The 21,168-nt window shown below is 41.6% G+C and overlaps 2 protein-coding genes across 5 annotated transcripts in view; both read left to right on the top strand.

The window, feature by feature from the left end:
* Window positions 1-13,528, top strand: part of LOC129164608 (collagen alpha-2(XI) chain) — a 44,061-nt gene extending 30,533 nt beyond the window's left edge. Inside the window, 38 exon segments of the mRNA XM_070547839.1 lie at window positions 613-657; window positions 742-795; window positions 909-1,016; window positions 2,073-2,126; window positions 2,200-2,253; window positions 2,377-2,421; window positions 3,108-3,161; window positions 3,320-3,364; window positions 3,459-3,512; window positions 3,615-3,668; window positions 3,740-3,793; window positions 3,877-4,074; window positions 4,184-4,237; window positions 5,153-5,260; window positions 5,366-5,473; window positions 6,381-6,434; window positions 6,524-6,577; window positions 6,658-6,765; window positions 6,873-6,926; window positions 6,995-7,048; window positions 7,154-7,207; window positions 7,293-7,346; window positions 7,422-7,529; window positions 7,609-7,662; window positions 7,740-7,793; window positions 7,869-7,922; window positions 8,016-8,069; window positions 8,946-9,053; window positions 9,133-9,186; window positions 9,277-9,438; window positions 9,507-9,560; window positions 9,632-9,667; window positions 9,750-9,803; window positions 9,869-10,154; window positions 12,582-12,688; window positions 12,768-12,836; window positions 12,907-13,143; window positions 13,225-13,528. Of these exon segments, the coding sequence (XP_070403940.1) occupies window positions 613-657; window positions 742-795; window positions 909-1,016; window positions 2,073-2,126; window positions 2,200-2,253; window positions 2,377-2,421; window positions 3,108-3,161; window positions 3,320-3,364; window positions 3,459-3,512; window positions 3,615-3,668; window positions 3,740-3,793; window positions 3,877-4,074; window positions 4,184-4,237; window positions 5,153-5,260; window positions 5,366-5,473; window positions 6,381-6,434; window positions 6,524-6,577; window positions 6,658-6,765; window positions 6,873-6,926; window positions 6,995-7,048; window positions 7,154-7,207; window positions 7,293-7,346; window positions 7,422-7,529; window positions 7,609-7,662; window positions 7,740-7,793; window positions 7,869-7,922; window positions 8,016-8,069; window positions 8,946-9,053; window positions 9,133-9,186; window positions 9,277-9,438; window positions 9,507-9,560; window positions 9,632-9,667; window positions 9,750-9,803; window positions 9,869-10,154; window positions 12,582-12,688; window positions 12,768-12,836; window positions 12,907-13,143; window positions 13,225-13,371 (3,159 nt within the window). The 3' untranslated portion in view covers window positions 13,372-13,528.
* A 2,384-nt stretch (window positions 13,529-15,912) lies between these two features.
* Window positions 15,913-20,207, top strand: LOC139064855 (E3 SUMO-protein ligase ZBED1-like). 4 transcript variants are annotated; one of them, XM_070547847.1, is made up of 6 exons: window positions 15,913-16,053; window positions 16,152-16,274; window positions 16,845-16,916; window positions 17,504-17,614; window positions 18,743-18,820; window positions 19,879-20,207. In XM_070547847.1, the coding sequence occupies exons 2-6, from the start codon at window positions 16,233-16,235 to the stop codon at window positions 19,966-19,968; spliced, it is 393 nt and encodes a 130-aa protein (XP_070403948.1). In that variant the 5' UTR covers window positions 15,913-16,053; window positions 16,152-16,232; the 3' UTR covers window positions 19,969-20,207. The 4 variants fall into 4 exon arrangements, with proteins under 4 accessions (XP_070403948.1, XP_070403947.1, XP_070403945.1 ...); XM_070547846.1 differs by having other exon boundaries at window positions 18,743-19,015; XM_070547844.1 differs by having other exon boundaries at window positions 18,743-19,960.
* The last annotated feature ends 961 nt before the right edge of the window (window positions 20,208-21,168 follow it).

Below are 21,168 nucleotides of genomic sequence, written 5' to 3'. Positions count from 1 at the left end.
TGGGTTACGTTTGATTTCCATTGATAATTTTTGTGTTTGTTGTCGGCACGTTCAGCTAAAGAACATTCAGATCTAGTCTTATTTTTGTGTTACCTTTATTTTTTGAGCAGTGTATTAACTCATATACTGCCAATGATGACAAAAGTCAACATTTTAAATCCAACCGTTCACTGCCATTTGCATGTTTTTACTGTGTGGGCGTCGGACGAGCCCCCGCACCGTGAGAACAAACATCTCGGCTCTAAAGCCGATCTTCATCCGCGTACGTCACGTGATCAGGAAGCAGAACATCCAGGTGTTAGGAGATCGTTTTGGGCCGCTGCTGTAAAAAAACAAAAAGTGAGGAGCGAACTGGAAAAGCTTCTGCCGATCACAATTCAACAACGGATTATGAAAGAACGGATAACGGTCGAAACGCGCGGACTCTTCCTGATGTAAGAGGTGGGTCTCCGCTTTGTTTTGGCGTCGACATCATCCTAGCGCGCAACGTTCTGTGACTCTTAAAAAATGGCGAGAAACGCTGTCAGCGAATGAGTTAATGATATATTTTAAAGTTTTTTTCATGTCATATTTGAAAAGATTAAACCACCAAACATTTTGTTTTGATTGCAGGGAGTGCAAGGAATCCGCGGTCTAAAGGGTCACAAAGGAGAGAAGGTAACTCCTCCGTTACCGCCTAAAATCAGTCATGTGAAATGTCCTAAATATCCTCGATTGACAGATAACTGTTTTTGTTTGTAGGGAGAAGATGGCTTCCCAGGAATTAAGGGAGATTTTGGCATCAAGGGAGAGAGGGTAAAATAAATGATGGCTAATAAGTTTGTGGTGGATAAGATTAGATGATGTTTCAGTCCTGTTTCATGTTTGCTTTATTGTGACTGTTGTTATCTGATGTTCCTCACTGGTAGGGTGAGATTGGAGTTTCAGGGCCCAGAGGAGAAGATGGCCCAGAGGGACCAAAGGGTCGTGTTGGACCTCCTGGAGAACTCGGACCAATTGGGCTTGCTGGAGAGAAGGTACGACCGTTTAAATCAGAGAAGAATATAAAGATGAGCTCATTGTTGTACTTCCTTTTGTGGTTTATGGAAAAAAGGGTGACATTTTTTACTTTGTGGCATTTTAATTAGTTTTAAAAGAGGATGTTACATAATACAGGACTTCTGGTTTAATGTCACGGGCGTGCGTTGTGCTGACTGCAGTTCCTCTAACGACCACACGTGCGCGCTGCAGCTTTAAATCAAAAATAACTTTAGGCCCTAGGCCTTTTTTCTTTGGGCCCTGGCGCCTCCCAATCAGGGGCCTTTGGAGTTTCATGTCCCAAGTGTCAGTGGTTGTTTGCATTACCCGAGCACAGCTACAATCAAAACAGTTTAGATTGTAAACAAAGCTCTTTTTGGTTTCTGATACATTAAGATAAAATAATACTTGAACTTTATTTTAGAAGAGCTGCCCTGTGTGAACGTGCTGACAGGATGGAGGTTGTGAGTTCAAATTCCATTTAGAAAATTTAGTCAATTGTTTTATTTATTCCAGGGATCCTCAACTACATTTGTTCAAGTTTTTTTTTTCAGCAGAGACCAGAGAAGGCCAGATGCTCTTCTAAAATAAAGTTCAAACATCATTGTTTCTTAATTTATTACAATTTAAAATGGCCATGCTTCCCATCTGAGCTGTTTGATTGTGGTTGTAGTTGTTTGGAGAATGTGGACAGTTGTAGATGTCTGGGACATGAAACTGTAGAGGCCCCCAGTTGGGGGGTGTTAGGGTTTAACAGGTTAAACAGGAACATTAAAGGTAGATAAATATTGATTAGTTTTATATGGTGATGTATATCAGTATCAACAGATGTGGAAAATAAGATAAGAATATGTCGCCCACCCCTGTTCTAAATGTTTTATTTTAGCTTTATTAAACTAAACATGTTTCCTCTAAATTTACTGCAGGACACAATAACACAACTACAGCTTCTGAGAGTAAAACTAGCTGCTTGTCTCCTTTTCTACCTAAACATTTACCTGAAACCCGCTAATATACTTTTTGTGCATTTTATGACATCGTTGACATTTTTCCAGGGTAAACTTGGTGTACCTGGACTTCCTGGATACCCTGGAAGACAAGGACCCAAGGTAAATAAACACTTGTACATCAGAAGTTAGTTAATGTTTCTATAATTACTGATATAAAGATGTTTGTTTTTAGGGATCTCTTGGATTCCCTGGATTTCCTGGTTCTAATGGAGAGAAGGGAACGCGGGTGAGCTGTTATACTTGTTATCAAAGCAGGAGTTACCTTCCTGAAACATTAAAACGAGTGATGATTTTACCCAGACGTAGTCGTGCTTTATTAGTTTATAACATGTTTTCTTTTTTAAATCAGGGTGTTTCTGGAAAACAAGGACCAAGAGGACAAAGAGGACCAACGGTAAAGTTCTCATTTACTCAGAGCTCCTAGTCAGACCAGAGGAACTAAACAGAAGCTGATTTGTGTCGACATCATTTAGCACCAGTGCAGTTACAATTATAACCACTGGGGGTCAGCAGAGACTACCTTTGGTCAGTAACAGTTTAGGTGGTGTTGCACTGTGCTTATAATGATTCAATTCAAGTTTATTTATAAAGCGCCAAATCACGACCAGAGTCGTCTCAAGGACCTTCACACAGTAAACATTCCAATCCAGGTCAGTTCATTAAGCCAATCAGAAAAAAGTTTCCTATATAAGGAACCCAGCAGGTTCTAGTGACTAGTGTCAGTGACTTTACAGCAATCCTCATACTAAGCAAGCATGCAACGACAGTGGAGAGGAAAACTCCCTTTTAACAGGAAGAAACCTCCAGAGGATCCTGGCTCAGTGTAAGCAGCCATCCTCCACGACTCACTGGGGATCGAGAAGACAGAGCAGACACACACACAATGGTTACATTGTGGTTTCTTAGTAAATATTCTATTTGGTGAGGGATAAACTTTATTGTATTTCTCCTAGTGAATCTATAATAAAGCGGGCAAACTAGTAGTAGCACATCATGGTTTAACGTGTTAATTTGGTTGCATTAATATATATTTTTTTCTGGATCAGGAAATCTATTTTAACTCTTGTCTGTGATCACCAGGGTCCTCGAGGGCAGAGAGGACCGAGGGGATCAACAGGAAAACTAGGAGCAAAGGTTTGTCTAAACATCGAAACACCCAGGCTTAGCAACGTTCTCCAAATGTACGCTTTTCCCTTTTATCAAATCTTCATATGAATAATTTCTTATTTATACAATAATCTAAAAGTATTTTTGTGTGTCAGACAGACCTAAAATATTATATTTCCTCATAGGGAACGTCTGGAAGTGACGGCCCTCCTGGTCCTCCTGGAGAGAGGGTGAGTTCTTATTTGCTGCTACAGGAAATCATGAAACGTTTTAATTAGGTTATAATTTATGTTCTAATTTTATACGATGTCATGGTCTGATCAGGGATTACCCGGACCTCAAGGAGCCAACGGCTTCCCCGGACCAAAGGGACCTCCAGTAAGTCTGGTTTCTGCTTTTTGCTGCTGAAGACTTTTAGGTTATTGTTTTGAAATGGGAGCTGAAGTTTTTGGGGAATTAAGGTAAACTAATACTTCACAGGGACCACCAGGAAAGGACGGACTGCCTGGACATCCTGGACAGAGAGGAGAAGTCGTAAGTTTGTAGATAAACTTAGTTTAAGGTGTTCTGCTGCATCTTTAGGTTCACCAAGTCTTCTTCTACAGGGGTTCCAAGGTAAAGTGGGTCCACCTGGGCCTCCTGGAGTTGTAGGACCTCAGGTGGGTTAATCCATCCGGTTCCATCATTTCACAGCTTTTGCAACAACTCAGTCATATTTAGTCTTTTCCCTCCATCCTCCTAGGGTCCATCAGGTGAAACGGGCCCCATGGGTGAGCGTGGGCACCCTGGACCTCCAGGTCCTCCAGGAGAGCAGGGACTTTCTGGTCCGTCAGGAAAAGAGGGCACCAAGGGAGACCCCGGACCTCCAGGAGGCCCTGGTAAAGATGGGCCTCCTGGTCTGAGAGGATTCCCTGGAGAGAGAGGACTTCCTGGAACCCCTGTGAGTGAAACGAGTTCAGACCATCAGAGTTTGATGCTTTATGTTTCTCTAGAGGGTTTAGTGGAGCTCAGGTGAAACCGTGATGAGATCTTTTGATGTTTCCTTCCAGGGTGGTGGAGGACTGAAGGGAAGCGAAGGACCTGCTGGACCTCCTGGACCTGCTGTATGTTTTGAACAATCTTATGAAACTTAGGCTTCGTTAGGGACTTTTTTGTCCATTTGGGCAGTTTTTTGTTTTTCGTTTTGACACCATTTCACCACCGTTTGTGCATACGGTAAAAAATGTTGTCGCAAAACCGCTCTCTGGACAAATTTGGAATTTTTAAAATAGACCAAGGGAACACTATGAAAGAAACACTTGAGACTTTAGAGGACAAAAACAGCTGCTTGTAATAGTGGCTATAAAAAGAATTACTTTTTTTTCACACATCTGTTGAACAACTTCAGCCCTGCTCAAACATTAAAAAAAATTCAGTCATTTTGAGGCTTTTAACCCTTGAAATGCCAGTTTAAATACTCAGTCATTGATGTAATTTATGAAGAAGAAAAAAACACTAAAACTGAGTTATTTTCTAAAAGACATTTTTTTTGCCTGGGGGTGTTTAGTTCCAATCAGTCTTGATTATGTTATGAAATATCTAAAATTTTGAATTTTTTGCATTTATAGTTTTTACATAGCAACAGATTTAAAATTCACTATACACTCGAGCCATTAGAGGCAAAAACGTCCCAATGACTTCAATGCAAACCACAGTTTTTGATCCTGCATCATCTGCAGCAAGTAATCATGCTTTCTGTGATGTTATGGTTTCATTTTGGACAAAAGTAGTCAAATTTATGATTTTTACTGTTCACCACCAAATTCTGTCATTTCTCCATACGTTGCCCAGGCGAGAAAGCTAAAAACCCTTACAAGCGGACGTTTTTGCCCTCTAATGACTCTTTTGTATGAAAGTTAAAGTGAAGCCTGAGGGTTAAGGTCGTTTCTGTCAGTCAGGCTGATGTTGATGTCAGAAGACCCAATCAAAGGTAGAAGTACTCGCTCACTGTTAAGTGTACCAACATGTGTACTTTCTAGGGTTCTCCTGGTGAGAGAGGTTCTGCTGGAACCGCTGGACCTGTGGGACCTCCTGGCAGACCAGGTCCTCAAGGACCACCAGGACAAGCTGGAGAGAAGGGCGTTCCAGTGAGTTATCAGGACGTTTTTATCAGTAACACAAACCTAAAATATATCCTTTAACTCGGCGTGGCGAGCTAAAGACAGAATAACTTCAGACGTTCTCCTTTACAGGGCGAGAAAGGCCCCATTGGCCCAGCAGGGCGGGATGGAGTCCAGGGTCCAGTGGGTCTGCCCGGCCCTGCTGGATCACCCGGAGTACCTGGAGAGGATGGAGATAAGGTGAGTAACTCCACATGACCGTCCCAAGACTTTAGTCACAGTCGACACAAAACCGACTTCTACATTATTTTAGTTATGGGACATTTTAGATCCTAATTATAGATATTCCTTATTAAATCCTTTACAGTGTTCATTATGTCCTCTTTTTAAATATTAAACGAGGTTCCTTTTGCTTCGGACATGAAGGTGTTTCTAGTTACCTTTACATGTTTCGACCGTCGTCTGCGGTCTTCAGAAGTGTCACAGGTGTTTGTGTGACGCGTCTATCAGCTGTTCTTCCGGTGGGCGTGGCCAACCCGGATCTGTCAGATCCGCCGGGTCGGTCACGCCCACCTCCGCTGGCTGGTCTTTGGAGAAGGCAATCCCATGTGCGAGACAGCTGATAGGCCCCCTCGTCTCTGTTCATGTTCCCGTTTCCTTATTTCTGTTGCCTCACAAGGACAACAAAAAAAAAGCAGAGGAGCAAACCCTCAAGTCAGCCATGTCAGATTGTTGCAAACGAAATAATCACATCATGGACTGGGATCAAGGGAAAATTATCAACACCGAGAACAACCGGTTCAAACGTTGGGTCAGGGAGGCAATAGAAATAAGGAAACGGGAGCATGAACAGAGACGAGGGAGCCTATCAGCTGTCTCGCACCTGGGATTCCCTTCTCCAAAGACCAGCCCGCTCCGGGTTGGCCACGCCCACCGGAAGAACAGCTGATAAAGACGCGTCACACAAACATCTGTGAGACTTCTGAAGAAGACCGCAGACAACGGTCGAAACTAGAAACACCTTCATGTCCGAAGCAAAAAGAACCTCCTCTAATATTCCTCATTAAATATTCTAAATGAACGTGCATCTATTATCCTGACCAATAATAGTCGTATGTGCTCAAACTTTGATAAAACGTGTCTTCAGGGTGAAGTTGGAGAACACGGTCAGAAGGGAGCCAAGGGGGGGAAAGGAGAGCATGTGAGTGACTTAGTGAAGCCCTCGTGTGTCGTATTATTATTATTAATAATATTCATGTTTTAAAGCTAAAATGCGTGTTTTCATGTTAGGGTCCTCCTGGTCCACCTGGCCCAAACGGTCCAGTTGGCCAACCCGGTCCTGCTGTGAGTAGAAACAGATCAAAATGCTGATTTGGTGCTTGGATGTGGGCTGCATACCATTTCTTATCTCCTCTGTGGGGCAGGGGGCAGATGGAGAGCTGGGACCAAGGGGGCAGCAGGGACCTTTTGGAGCTAAAGGTGACGAAGGAACTCGAGGATTCCCGGGAGCTCCAGGACCTATCGGACTTCAGGTGAAAGAAGAAAAACCAATAAACAGTTTTCTGTTGGAGTCGCTCGTGTTTAGGTTCCTGAGCTAAGCTGCTAACCAGTTTTTGGTTAAACTTCTTCTGGTCTACAGGGCCTGCCTGGACCATCGGGTGAGAAGGGAGAGACTGGAGACGTTGGGCCATTGGTGAGCTTAAAACAACTGGAGATGTGGCTTCTTTCTTCTACAGCAATACAACTTTTTTATGTCTCCAGGGTCCTCCTGGACCTCCGGGACCCCGCGGACCTGCTGGACCCAACGGAGCCGACGTGAGTGCTTGGAGCTCTTCTAGTTGCTTCTGTAATTTTTACCAAGTCAGGTCTGTTAGTAGGAACTTTGTCTCTCATTACATTTGTTTCATGGTTGCGTTTCAGGGACCTCAAGGTCCTCCTGGTGGTTTGGGTAATCCTGGACCTCTTGGAGAGAAGGTGCAGCATTGGAGGATTTTCCTGCATGACTTTAATGGTCTCTCATAAAATAGCTGCTATAAGACATTCAGTGTTTGCTCCACAGGGAGAGCCTGGTGAGGCGGGAGCACCTGGAGTTGTTGGAGAACCAGGAAAGAAGGTGAGTACCTGAGTGAGCCAAAGTCTTCTGATGCCCCGCTGACCGGTTAGCTAACAGCCGTGTTCTCGTTGTCAGGGTCTTCGTGGAGAACGCGGAGAGAAGGGAGAAGCTGGACAACCTGGAACTGCTGGACCTGCTGGAGGACGAGGACGACCTGGAGATGATGGACCCAAAGGAAACCCAGTAAGACGCAGTGAAGCAGTTCTTCTACCATCCAGACACCCAGACCTGTCACTTATCGTGACTGGTTTTGTAATTTCAGGGCCCAGTTGGTTCCCCTGGAGATCCTGGTGCTCCTGGTGAGGTTGGACCCAGAGTAAGTGTCTTTAGTTTTACAGACCATCTTCTGCACCACCGAACATCTCATCTAATCCTGATCGGCTTTGACTTCAGGGTCAAGATGGCGCCAAAGGAGAGAGAGGAGAGGACGGTGAAGCAGGAGAGTCGGTGAGTAAAACGATGCAACAGGAACATCAAACACGGTTTGTCCCCTAAATCTCATGGATCCATTTCCTGTTACAGGGTTCTCCAGGACCTCCCGGTGAGAACGGACCACCTGGTCCTCCAGGAAAAAGGGTAAAGTTTGATAGCCCAGATGGATGGATCCGCCTATCGCTTTTAAATAAGCATCCGATAGATAAATTATTCCTAAACTATTTTATTCATCAGGGACCTGCTGGGACCAGAGGACCGGAGGGCCGACAAGGAGAGAAGGGAACCAAAGTGAGTCGTTTTTACAGATGATCAACATGCAGATTTAAACACTAGAAAACCCTTAACTCATTCGCTGCCAGCGTTTCTCACCGTTTTTTAAGAGTCACAGGACGTTGCGCGCTAGGATGATGTCAACGCCAAAGCTACCAAAACAAAGCGGAGACCCGCCTCTTACATCAGGAAGAGTCCGCGCGTTTCGAGCGTTATCCTTTCTTTCATAATCCGTTGTTGAATTGTGATCGGCAGAAGCTTTTCCGGTTCGTGCCTCACTTTTTTTACATCAGCGGCCCAAAACGATCTAACGCATGGATGTTCTGCTTCCTGATCACGTGACGTGTGACGTACGCGGATGAAGATCGGCTTTAGAGCTGAGATGTTTGTTCTCACGGAGCGGGGGCTCGTCCGACGCCCACACAGTAAAAACATGCAGTGAATGAGTTAAAGAGGACAAGTCTCCTGATCCCGTTAAGTAAATCATTTCCATCCATAAAAATAGTAATTTTACATTTACAAAAGTAAAGCTGGGAATTATGAGCTTTGTTTAAACAGCTTCATTGTTCTAAGCTTCAGTCAAATTAATAAATTACATTAATTTTGTGATTTTATTACTCAAACTAACGTCAAAATAAAATTATACATTTCAGCACATTTAGATTCAGATCAGCCTCCAAAGCAGTGATGGCTATTCCTGCTCCTGGAGGTCTGCTAACCAGCGTGTTTCAGGTGTTTCCCTGCTGACTAAAATCAGATGTTGGAGCAGAGAAACAACTAAAACATGCTGGGTAGTGGAGGACCTGGATTACAACATAAAACACACTTTAAGCCTACAGAGTTTCTCATGCAGAAGTGGAAAATTAACACGCTGATGGTTCTCGTCACCTTTAGGGGGATCCAGGTGCCGTCGGGCCCCCAGGGAAGACCGGCCCTGTTGGTCCTCAGGGTCAGCCGGGAAAACCGGGAACAGAAGGTCTCAGAGGACTTCCAGGATCAGTGGTGGGTTTTCCTGGGAGTCAGAATCAGCAGCGTTTGTATTTAGTTAGAATCCAGCAGCTGATCCTGTTTGATGTTTCAGGGAGAGCAAGGATCTCCAGGATCTGCTGGACAGACGGGCCCACCTGGACCTATCGTAAGTCAATGACATCATCACTATTCACTAAAGCTGGTTGGTTAAATGTGAGTTTACCTTTTCCTCACCTCCTCCTCTGATGTGCTGCAGGGACCTCCCGGTCTACCTGGCCTGCGTGGAGATCCTGGTGCAAAGGGTGAGAAGGGTCACCAGGGTCTCATCGGTCTGATCGGACCTTCAGGAGAGCAGGGAGAGAAAGGAGACCGGGGCATGCCTGGGCCTCATGGATCCACCGGACCTAAAGGAGAACCTGTGAGTTAAAGTCATGAGCAGCAGCTCCACGCCGGTTATCATTTATTATAAAACGTGTCTCCCTACAGGGGATGGCTGGAGGTACTGGACCTCTGGGTCCTGCTGGTCCTCCTGGGCTTCCTGTGAGTTTTTTACCATCTTATTCAGATCTTCTTGTCATTGTTGGAAAACTGACGTCTGCTCTGTTTTTCAGGGTCCGCAAGGTGTCAAAGGAGCAAAGGGCTCCAGTGTGAGTTGGTGTTTGCACGGCTTTAGTTGAGGCGTGTTAACAAACTGTTTAAATGGCTGATTCTAAAATCTTTCTGCTTTAGGGAGGAGCAGGTCCAAAGGGAGAGAAGGGTGTGCAAGGACCTCCTGGGCCTCCTGTAAGTTTAATACTTGTTTAAATACTTCATAAAAATCGGAGTTAAATTAGATTCTTCTGTGGCAGGGTCCCCCAGGCGAGGCCATTCAGCCTCTGCCCATTCTGAGGAGTCCCAAGACTAAACGCTCCATCGATGCCAGCCAGCTGCTGCCTGAGTTCGACCCCGACGCGCCAGCCTCCGACACCGCTGGTACAGAGTTCCTGATGGGCAGTGAAGGCATGGAGGAGATCTTCGGATCCCTGAACTCACTAAGGCAGGAGATCGAGACGATGCGTTTCCCTCTGGGGACTCGGGACAGTCCGGCTCGCACCTGCCAGGACCTGCAGCTCAGCCAGCCGGACCTCCAGGATGGTGAGAGGATCACATGCTGCTTATTAGGGTTCCAAGCCCAAAGGGCAGGGAACCCTATTGTTTTTCTACGGATTTTTCATTATTTATTATTATTTATTATTATTTATTATTATTATTATTCTTCTTCTAATGACACCATGTCAAAATCAGTGTGCTAGCTAGCACATGTGGTAATTGATGATATCTTCACCATTTCTCAGGATAAATTGATGAGACTCTAGAATCTTATGAAGTATGAGTGGTAAGCCCTATCTACCCCATTTTGTTTGGATTCACCAATAGGGGGCGCTAAAGAGTCAAAAAGTTTGTTTCAGCTAAACGGCTTGATGGATTTCCACAGAACTTGGCACATATGTTAATCATCGGACCCTTAAGCTATATTTTGAAAATGATTAAAAAGTGGGCGTGGCTTATAGGCTTTAAAATTTTTCGCCCTTTTACTCATGAAAAATACATATTCTATACAGAAAATTACAATTCATATCAGTCATATCGACATCTACAATCGCAGAAAAAACTTTGAATTTTGACCAATAGGTGGCGCTGTTGTACCCCAAAAATGTTTTTGGCATGTTTTTCCCCATTTCTTTCGTAAAAAAACAAATGGTCTCATCCAGTATGTTCATTGAGTCAGTCAAATTTAGAAGAGTATTTAAAAAAATAATTTAAACTTATGCTAATTAGTAGAAATTTGTATAGTAAGTCAAACGTACTTTCGTTAACTCCTCCCGGCCGTCAAACACAATCAAATCCAAACATGGCCTGACAAGAGAGGAGGAGCGGCTGACCAAAAGTTGTGAAGGGATTTTGGATAATTTGCTTCTTTGTTTTTATATGATTTTTTTAAATAATTTTTTTGGAATGAAAAAGTTTTTTTAGCATAACTTCAAAAAATTTAGACTTTTTTCAAAGCTGTTCTTAACCACCATACATAAGGTCAATTCAAGTGTATATCTTGATTTTAAGCTTGATTCGACAACAGGGGGCGCTATAACTAGGAAGAAATTATACTGCTGAACTGGCTAAATGGATCTACACGAAACTTAGTGGTTGTCATCTTTATAGACCCTTTAGACTACAATATCAATATGGTAATGATTTGTCAAAGTGGGCGTGGTTTATGGTCATTTAAAATTTCAAATTTGAAAAATTTCCTAAAAATCATTATTTTCATGTAAGAAGCTACATTTCCCAGATTGTGTTAACTGGATAGCCATGAGCTTAGATAATGAAAACCGCAGCTCCACAAAGAGGTTTGCGCTTTAAATTTACGAAAATACATTTTTAGGCTAGCAATTGTAGCGCAAATTCTGTTTTCCTAATCTTCTTGACATTTGCCACAAAGTTCACTCTTAGGTGGTTTATGAAACAAAAAAAATGTCGTCTTGATTTGAGCTCCCCTTGTGTTTAATTATAGGACATATATTTGTCTACAGCAACTAACGCAAATATTATTTTATTGTAGGTACAGTTTTAGATTTATGACCCCAACAAAAATATAAGAAGAATTCTCACATCACAGAGGCAAGCTGGGAATATTTTGAGATTTTTGTACAAAAGCATAGATTTTTAATGAATTTTTAACTTTTTGCCAGTTTTTCTGTATAGTTGGACAACAACGTAATTAATTTTTGTTAGAAAGTTTTTTTTAGCTATACAGTAAATATAAACCAATTACAACATTCAACATGTACCTATGGTGATCTGAGATTTTTCTCCTAATTTTAGAAAGTAGCACTATTTTTTAATGAATATTTTAATTTTGCCTGTGACCCTTACAGTTATATTTACCGATTTTTCTTCAAAAAAGCTTTGAGTCTACTGATTTAAAAACAACATCATAATATTCCGCATGTTAACTCTGCCTTGTGAGAATATTTTGGTAATTTTATGATGATTTTTGTATTTTTCATGATTTTTTAAAACATTTGGTCAGTAAGTCACAAAATGAAACTCATAGTTTTTGTTGAAAATCTATTAAATCTAAAGTTATTATCAAGTATTTATGTTATTTGTAACATTCTGTTGATGTATAGATTATTGTTTGATAATCTCACTCATTAAATCTTCACGTTCTTTAATAAGGAAACAGTGGAATTCCATTGTAATCACGATTGAGAAGTCAGCCATGCCTCTGAAAGATGTGTATAGGATTTGCAGGTTTAATGACGTATCCTGAGTGTTACTTTCATTGCGCCGGTTGAAGTGAGCTGACGGGACGCCGGCGGGAGAACGTGTTTTTGGGGCGGGACCGCGTGAGGACTGGCGAAGGTGAGGGCGGGGCCGGGTGGGCAACTGGCGCTGGGGGCTTGGAACCCGTTGATAACTGCTTGCAGTTCTAGTTCGGGTTGTTTTCGGTTTCCTTTAGAGTAAAAGCCACCAACACAAACACCACCAGAGCTTCTGTAACTTCTCACCTTTCTGCAGGAGAGTACTGGATTGACCCAAACCAAGGCTGCTCCAGAGACTCCTTCAAGGTCTTCTGTAATTTCACTAAAGGAGAGACGTGCCTGTACCCCAGAGACGTCGACACGGTCAGTCAGACCTAAATCATCATAGAAACATCAAACTAAACTGGTTTAACTGATGCCACGGGAACCTTTCTGACTGCAGGTGAAGATGAGCTCCTGGGACAAAGAGACTCCAGGGTCGTGGTACAGTCAGTTCACCACTGGTAGCAAGGTCAGTAACACTCGGAGAGGTTAAAAATGGCCGCCGCCATGACCTTCACTCGTTTACTTCCTGATCTCAGTTCTCTTACGTGGATTTGAACGGCGAGCCCGTGGGCGTGGTCCAGCTGGGCTTCCTGCACCTCCTGAGCGTCCAGGCCCGTCAGAACCTCACCTACCACTGCCACCGCTCCGTGGCCTGGGCCGACCGAAGCGCCAAGAACAACCACAAGAGGGCGCTGCACTTCAGAGGCGCCAACGAGGAAGAGCTGAGCTACGAGACCAGCCCTTACATCAAAGCATTGGTGGACGGCTGCTCCGTGAGTTCACAGCTGATTCTGAGTGCGTGTTCTGGGCGGGTTACCTGGAAATCTGACGCGTGTCCCCGTCTCTCTCCACAGTACCGGAAAGGCTTCGACAGGACGGTCCTGGAGATCAACACGCCTCAGGTGGAGCACCTCCCTCTGCTGGACATCAAGGTGTCAGACTTTGGGGAGAGCAACCAGCAGTTTGGGTTTGAAGTTGGACCTGTCTGTTTCCAAGGCTGAACACACACACACAGGCCCAGTAATTTGTAAATTAACTTGTAAATGATATAAACACACACACACACTCGCCTACGTGCCTCTGGAGCCCTCCCAGCAAAACATGGACCAAACAGAGGAAACATCGACTGGGAGGAAAATAAACAGGAAGAACGACGTTCCTGGGAATCAAACAAAGTGTTCTTCAACGGGCCTGGACCCAGGCTTACTCCTCCCTGCTGACACCTTCATCCACTTCCTGCTCCACCTCCCCTCCTCTTTAAGAAAAGGTCCACGATCAGACGTTATCCAACTTCTGTAATTCCCACATGCAGCAACAGGACCAACAGTTTCACACCCGAATCTATTCTTCTAAAGCCAGATTTGTCCTAATCTAAGCATCGGTTACGTCACATCCTGTCACTTCTAATAAAGCAAGCAAGGAACGGACCACATACCACCATCAGGCTCTGATCGGAGTCGTCTTTCTGCTCTAAAAGCTTTATTATCTAACAGTGTGCCTCAGAGCTCAAACGGATCATTAGAATATATATATGTGGTGCTTTTTAAAGATTAGTGAGACCAGAGAGACGGTGAAGCGAGACTAAAGCCATCACGTACCTGAGTGGCCTCCAGACACCACTTCAGTATTCCGGTGCTGATCCCGACCCGATGTTTTCTGTTCCTGCAGCAGAGAATAAAAATGCACACGTTACTGAGTGAAACTGTGGAAAGGTGCTAATTCTATAAAATAAAGTCCTCCATTTTAGTCTCTTCTAGGGAAATGTGCATTACATTTGTACAGAAATAGTGATATTCTATTGTATTTATTTAAAACCAACTGGGTGCTTTGAGATTAAAATAAGAACCGAGGATTATTTCTAGCAGACGTGACTTTCAGTTGTATTTATTTGATGCAGCTCGACTGCACAGCTGTGATGCTTCTGTTCACACCTCCACCAACCAAAGAATCTGGCCGTGACTAAAACTGTAATCCCTCCCTTATCTAGTTTCATCTGTACTGTGCTGTTTCCACTGCCATGATTAAACGGTGACTCCACTTCTCACATTCCTGTTTTCTTGCTGCAGTTTGACTCAACAGGTTTGTTCCTGTGTTTAGTGAAACCGAACTACATTTATTAAATAAAATCTTAATTATTTTAATATTTAGAGAGGAGTGAGGGTGAGAGAAGGGCAGTGACACGGTGGAGATGAACATCCGTCAGCAGGGACTGAGTGAAAAGTGATTTCTGGTTCTACGGGGCCGTTTTAGTTTTATTTGTTTTAATTTTTTATATAATTAACTGGTGGGACAGTTAGAACATAAAGAATCTGTCCCTTAAAGAAAATGACCTCAACTATTTGTTTTCATTGTGTTGAAGACATTTCAACACAAACATGGTGCTGAAGAAAAAAGTATTTTACGTCTGTAAGTAATTTTAAAATCGTGTTTCTGTAATATATCATCTTTTTAAAAAGAGCTGCTTGACTCTTGTTTTTATTAACACTTAATGTGGAAGTGATAAAATTTTAAGTGTTGCTATTTTGAGTTTATCAAAACTTCTGACTAAATTTGGGTCAATTTAAGAAAATGTACTTTAAAGAATTTGTAATGTGTAATTTCCATGAGCCTAGAGTGTTAGACTCACATCACACAGAAGCTAGCTTTAGCTTTTTCCTCGACATTAGTTTCTACTGCTCTTCATTGTCCTGAAGGGATTTTTATGTCTCCACTGGCTGAAAGGGTCTGCTTACCTTTACTAGACGGTGAAACGGCGCCATCTGGTGGACATCCGCGGCACTGCTCCTCGTTTCAATTTGTCGGAGCTGATAAATAAAAAAAATGATAAAAACAGTGGAAAACGATCAAATATATTTCTGTTAATCTTTAAGATGTAAATACATATGGTAGTTTACATATTTTACAATTAGCGATTTCAAAACTTAATAAAAACCAAAAGCTTTTTGAACACAACAACAAAAAAACTAATATTTTTCTACTTGGTTTTTTTAGACCTTGTTGATTACTTTCGCTGTTTTTTCCGTAATTGGACTCGATATTAAACAATGAAACAAGCTGTTTAAATAAAGTAGTTAAATATAAACTAACCGGTGACCAGAGTCAGCCTGGCGGTAGCCGCCATGACAGTTTTTTGTTGTTTATGTAATATTCAGTTGTCCGCTAGAGGGCGTCTGTTACCTTTACGACAATTTTTTATTGTTTATTTTTTACTTTAATGTTTATAGTTAACTAGTTTTAAGTTACCCAAACAAGTCTTAAATCACGAGCCTAGAGTGTTAAACTCACCTTCATCACACAGAAGCTAGCTTTAGCTTTTTCCTCGACATTAGTTTCTACTAGTGATGGGTCCAGCAACACCGACACACCGGCGCATGTGTCAGGCTCATGGAGCGAAACCTGTGTCGACCATAGACTGTACATATACATATATCGGTGTCGACGCGTGTGTTGCTTTAAGAAAAAGTCACGTGACCAACACTGCTGCTGTGTCGCTCATTGCCAAGGCGCCAAACTGTGTTTATGGTATCGACTCTGCATCTGTCAACGGGATGAGTCGTCGCGAAAAAAATACCATTTCCAAGATAAAACAAGACATCCCTCTTCACATCAAGAAAATGGAGCCAGAGAGGAAAAGAAAAGTTTCTGCTGTGTGGGATCATTTTGATCTTTGAACAGCAAATAAGGTACGTGTTTGTCTTTCCTTGTTTCTGCGCATCTGTCAAGAGTTGAAAACAGCAATGTGACTGACTCTCAGTGTAAATTATTTATTTAATTTTATTAGGTTAAATGTCGGATCTGCTCAGCCGAGTTGTCTTATACAAATAAGAGCACTTCCTCAATGCTGAGACATTAAGAGTCAAGCATGAAAACGAAGAGGAAGCAAATACACCAAGAACGAACACAGGTAGACCTATATAGACACTGGGCGTGCTTTGTCTCATTTGTTTTACTAATATATGTTTTATTATTTTGAAATCTAGAATCTAGGAAGATTGCTCTGGACCAAGCAGTCCTGAATTTTATTATAAAGGACTGCCAACCCCTGAGTATTGTGGAGAGTGAGGGGTTCAGGGCTGGGACGTAATTTTGGGGGGGGACGGGTGGGACATGTCCCCCCCACTTTTTCAAAAGGCAGTTTCGGTCCCCTTCACTTTTTTCCGTCCAAAAACAATGTTACGCTCCATTAAATGGATTTGATTGAGCACTAGGACCGAAACGGAAACCGGTTTCCTATTAGACCCACCCAAAAGCTAATCTATTGGCTCTGCTGATACTTGCTAACGTATTATTGGCTGTTGCTGCTGTCACTCCAAGTAGTAAACAGAACGTGCTCACGTTGTTTTGCTAGTTTGGAGCCGCTAGGGAACACCGGTACTGAGTCACATCGTCAACTAGACGCTGTGTAATATCAGAGCTCAGCTCAGCTTCCATTATATAACATTTGAATAAGTGTTCATTTGTGAGTCTTTGGTAGTTATGCACAGCCAGGCGGCAGCATGTCAAGAAAACGAAAGTGGATATAAGAGACTTCTTTCAAAGTCAAAACGTAAGTTGGAACATGTGACACCCCTGCATTAAGCTCAGACTCACCTCCTCCTTCACAAACATACTCAAAACTAACTTTTACAAACTCATCTCCTCCACATAACTGACTCCTCAGACACAATTTATTCGTATTATTATAATTATTATGTTTTTATTATTACTATTATCATCATAATTATTATTACTAGTAGTAGTAGTAGTAGAAGTGTAACTTCAAAACTTTTATCATTTAACTTTATTGTAAACTTATCTATTGCAATGCATATTTTCACATTAAAAAGCTCTGAAAAATGAACAGTATCATCGTCAACAGATTTTTTTAAGCTTAATGTCAAAGATGTACACTTTTCATTAGATTTATCTTATTTTTTCCATTTATTTTTTGTGTGTTGAAATGCAACAACTGTTTAAACACTTTTAAGGGAAAAAACATATTTAATATGTTTTTATACACTCAAATTGGTAATGAATAATTTACACATTATATTAATAATAATTGTGAATCATACTAGAACCATCCTGTAAATATTCCTGTTTGTTCCATTCCAAAATCTCCCACTGTTTATAGTTCATGCATCTTTTTTTCAGGTGACTGACAGAGATGCAGGAGGAGAGACCGGTGAAGGTACAGCAGGAGAGGCTGTAGGAGATGGAGGACGAGAGCCTGGAGGAGATGGAGCAGAGGCTGGAGGCTCACAGGTGAGGTTGAAATAATGAAGATACGATAGACATAAAATTGATCATTGTGACAAATGTTAGGGTGATGATCATGTGTAAAACATTAGTTCAGCATGTCCTCTAACACAGCAAATGAAATAACGGCCAGATCTCAGGAGGGACCGTTTATGTATAAATACTTTTTATACTTTTGACTAGGCCTGGGAAAGTAACAAATTTTGCTGGATGATATTTTGTCCAAAAAAATTGTTGATGATAAACAATATCATTGTCAACATTATCTAGACCAAAATAACCACTAATATAATGTTAATATGTCATAATAATGCAAGTACACCCTTTAAAATGCAACAAATAAACCTTCATTTAACATTGAAATGTCCAGAACCAGAACTTCTAAATGAATAAAAATAACAAACAAAAATTAAATAAAAAAAAGAATCTCACTCCCTGTTAGAAAATGTTGCACCAAAAACAATAAAAAAAGACCCAAAACAATAAATACAATGGCCTATCCATTGTCAACAGCCAAAACTGCACTTCAATAATGATAATAAATATTAATGATAATAGAGTTGTACATTTTTTAACTTTGATATATATATATATATATATATATATATATATATATATAGAGGATGGAAAAATTATTGAGATGGGCATGTGACGTGTCAAAGGGTCTTTACATAACACCCCCACCCCAAATCCGCACAAGCCTGGTGTGTCCCCCCCACTTCTGAAATCAAAATTTCGTCCCTGGTTCAGGGGCTTGATTCAGGTCCTTGATCCATCTTACGCTTTGCCAACCAGAAAGGTTTGTATACACAATGTCTCAGATAGCTGCTGTTACTCATGTAATAAATACAGTGCTTAACAAATGTATTAGACCATCGTCTGATTTAAGGTTTATGACACGGCAAACAAAAATAAACACTTGTGATTCAAATATCATGCATGCTTGAATAATTTCTGTCCGGTGTGTCAGCTCACATTTGGGTATAAAACTGGATTCAGTTTTAAATTCCTACCTTCTATTCAGCAGGGCAAAACACAGAGAACTTCATAGCTGGATGTTTTTCTTGCTTTAATGACAGGTGGTCTAATTAATGTGTTGAGTACTAGACTGATTTGATTTTGATTCATTTTCAGACGGTTAAGGAAATGATGGCCAAAAAGCATGCGGAGGAACTCGAACGAGTAAAAAGGGGAGTACAGCAAGCTGTGGCAGTGAGTATAACAGCTGACATGTGGACCTCCTTGAACATGGAGGCTTACTTAGCTCTTACCTGTCACTACATCAATGATAATATGCAGTTGTGTACATCTGTGTTGGGAGTCAAACACTTTCCACAAAGTCACACTGCTGACAATCTGACCCAAGTCAAAAGGGGCATGAAGGACGACTGGGCCATAACAAACAAGGTAAGGTGTCTTGTGACCGATGCAGCACCAAACATGATGGCAGCAACACGAACTCTTCAAATTCGACATTCAATCTGCATTGCACACAAACTAAATTTAATAGTCAAAAAATCCTGTGATCAGATCCCTGAACTTCCATCCATAAGACACAAATCTAGGCAAATTGTATCATTCTTCAGATCCAGCACCACAGCAAAAGAGAAGCTAGCTCAAGTGCAGCAACAGATGGGACGGCCCACCTTGAAACTTGTCAATGAGGTACCAACACGTTGGAACAGCACATATCAGATGCTGTCACGGCTACATGATGAGAGAGAACCAGTGTGGGTGTCTCTTGCCTCTCCAAACAGATTTAACTCCACTCACAGCTGATGAGCTCAACATCTTAAGGGAAGCACTTCTTGTGCTGGCCCCTTTCCATCAGGCCACAGTGGAGTTGTCTGAGGAGAGTTTCAGGATCAAAGGTCATCCTGATGATGAAAATGCTAAATTGTGCACTTGAGCGGAACTCTTTGCATCTACACACACAAGCAGCCACACGTCTCCATGACCAACTTAGACGTCGCGTCACAGACACTGCTTCTAATCTGGAGTCATTAAGCGTGTTGACCCTATCAACACTTTTAGACCCCAGATTTAAAACACTCGGATTTCGTAGTTCCTCCAAGTGTAGTGAGGCTGTCAATCGCCTGAAAAAGGAGTGTGCTGCAGTAATTGGTCACACAACATCTGAGCCACAGCCTGGACCTTCATTAGAGCAGATACCCAGTTCAGGCAAGATGTTCAGTATTATCAGTTTATTTTCACATTTTGTTTTGTTGCTAACAAAAACTAAAACTTCTATGTATTTTTTATTATTTCAGATAATCTGTGGCAGCAGCTTGATCAAGAGGTTGGCAGACAAACCACCAATGCAACAGCTGACTCGATCATTGAGGTCCAGCGCTACTTAGCAGAGGGAAACATCTCAAGACAAGAAGATCCATTAACATACTGGGGGAACCGGAAGACATCCTACCCACACCTTTTCCACCTGGCTTTACAGTTTTTGTGTACCCCAGCTTCTTCTGTGCCCTGTGAACGTGTGTTTTCGAAAGCTGGTGAAATAGTGTCCAAAAAACGTAATAGACTAAATGCCAAAACATTGGATAAACTTATTTTTCTTAATAAAAATTTATAAAAATAAAAAAAACTTTTGAGTCAATGACACTGAAATGGGTAATATCACATTCACAACACTGTCACTTTAATTGTCACTTGGTATCATTCACAGAATATTTTGAGGTGTATATATTTTAAATTTAGAAGTTTAAAATAATACCATATGAAGTAGGCCTACAATAGCTCACAGTGTATACAAGTATGATTAGGTCATTGAATCAGCGTCTGTTGTGTCTCCAGTATGTTGCCTGCAATGATATTTAAAGTCCAGTAGGTGTCATTATAGAGCACAACAGCAGCACTGTGTCGACACAGTATCAATACTATTTGGGGAATGTGCTGAAACGCTTCATGAGGCTTCATCTACCCATCACTAGTTTCTACTGCTCTTCATTGTCCTGAAGGGATTTTTATGTCTCCACTGGCTGAAAGGGTCTGCTTACCTTTACTAGACGGTGAAAAGGCGCCATCTGGTGGACATCCAGCGGCACTGCTCCTCCTCGTTTCAATTTGTTGGAGCTGATAAATAAATAAATAAATTGTAAAAACAGTGGAAAACGATCAAATATATTTCTGTTAATCTTTAAGATGTAAATACATATGGTAGTTTACATATTTTACAATTAGCGATTTCAAAACGTAATAAAAACCAAAAGCTTTTTGAACACAACAAATAAACTAATATTTTTCTACTTGTTTTTTTTAGACCTTGTTGATTACTTTCGCTGTTTTTTCCGTAATTGGACTCGATATTAAACCATGAAACAAGCTGTTTAAATAAAGTAGTTAAATATAAACTAACCGGTGACCAGTCAGCCTGGAGGTAGCCGCCATGACAGTTTTTTTGTTGTTTATGTAATATTCAGTTGTCCGCTAGAGGGCGTCTGTTACCTTTACGACCATTTTTTATTGTTTATATTTTACTTTAATGTTTATAGTTTACTAGTTTTAAGTTACCCAAACAAGTCTTAAATCACGAGCCTAGAGTGTTA

The sequence above is a fragment of the Nothobranchius furzeri genome, unplaced genomic scaffold (assembly GCF_043380555.1).
Source record: "Nothobranchius furzeri strain GRZ-AD unplaced genomic scaffold, NfurGRZ-RIMD1 Scf054, whole genome shotgun sequence".
Taxonomy (NCBI): Eukaryota; Metazoa; Chordata; class Actinopteri; order Cyprinodontiformes; family Nothobranchiidae; genus Nothobranchius; species Nothobranchius furzeri.
Note: the sequence above shows the minus strand (reverse complement) of the source record. Positions and strands in the feature narration are given on the sequence as shown.

Coding starts and splice junctions, on each gene's coding strand:
- LOC139064855 (XM_070547844.1), top strand. CDS start 16,233: ATGAAAACGAAGAGGAAGCAAATACACCAAGAACGAACACAG. Junction 16,275..16,844: donor TACACCAAGAACGAACACAG/GTAGACCTATAT, acceptor AGTCTTTGGTAG/TTATGCACAGCCAGGCGGCA. Junction 17,615..18,742: donor CAGAGGCTGGAGGCTCACAG/GTGAGGTTGAAA, acceptor ATTCATTTTCAG/ACGGTTAAGGAAATGATGGC.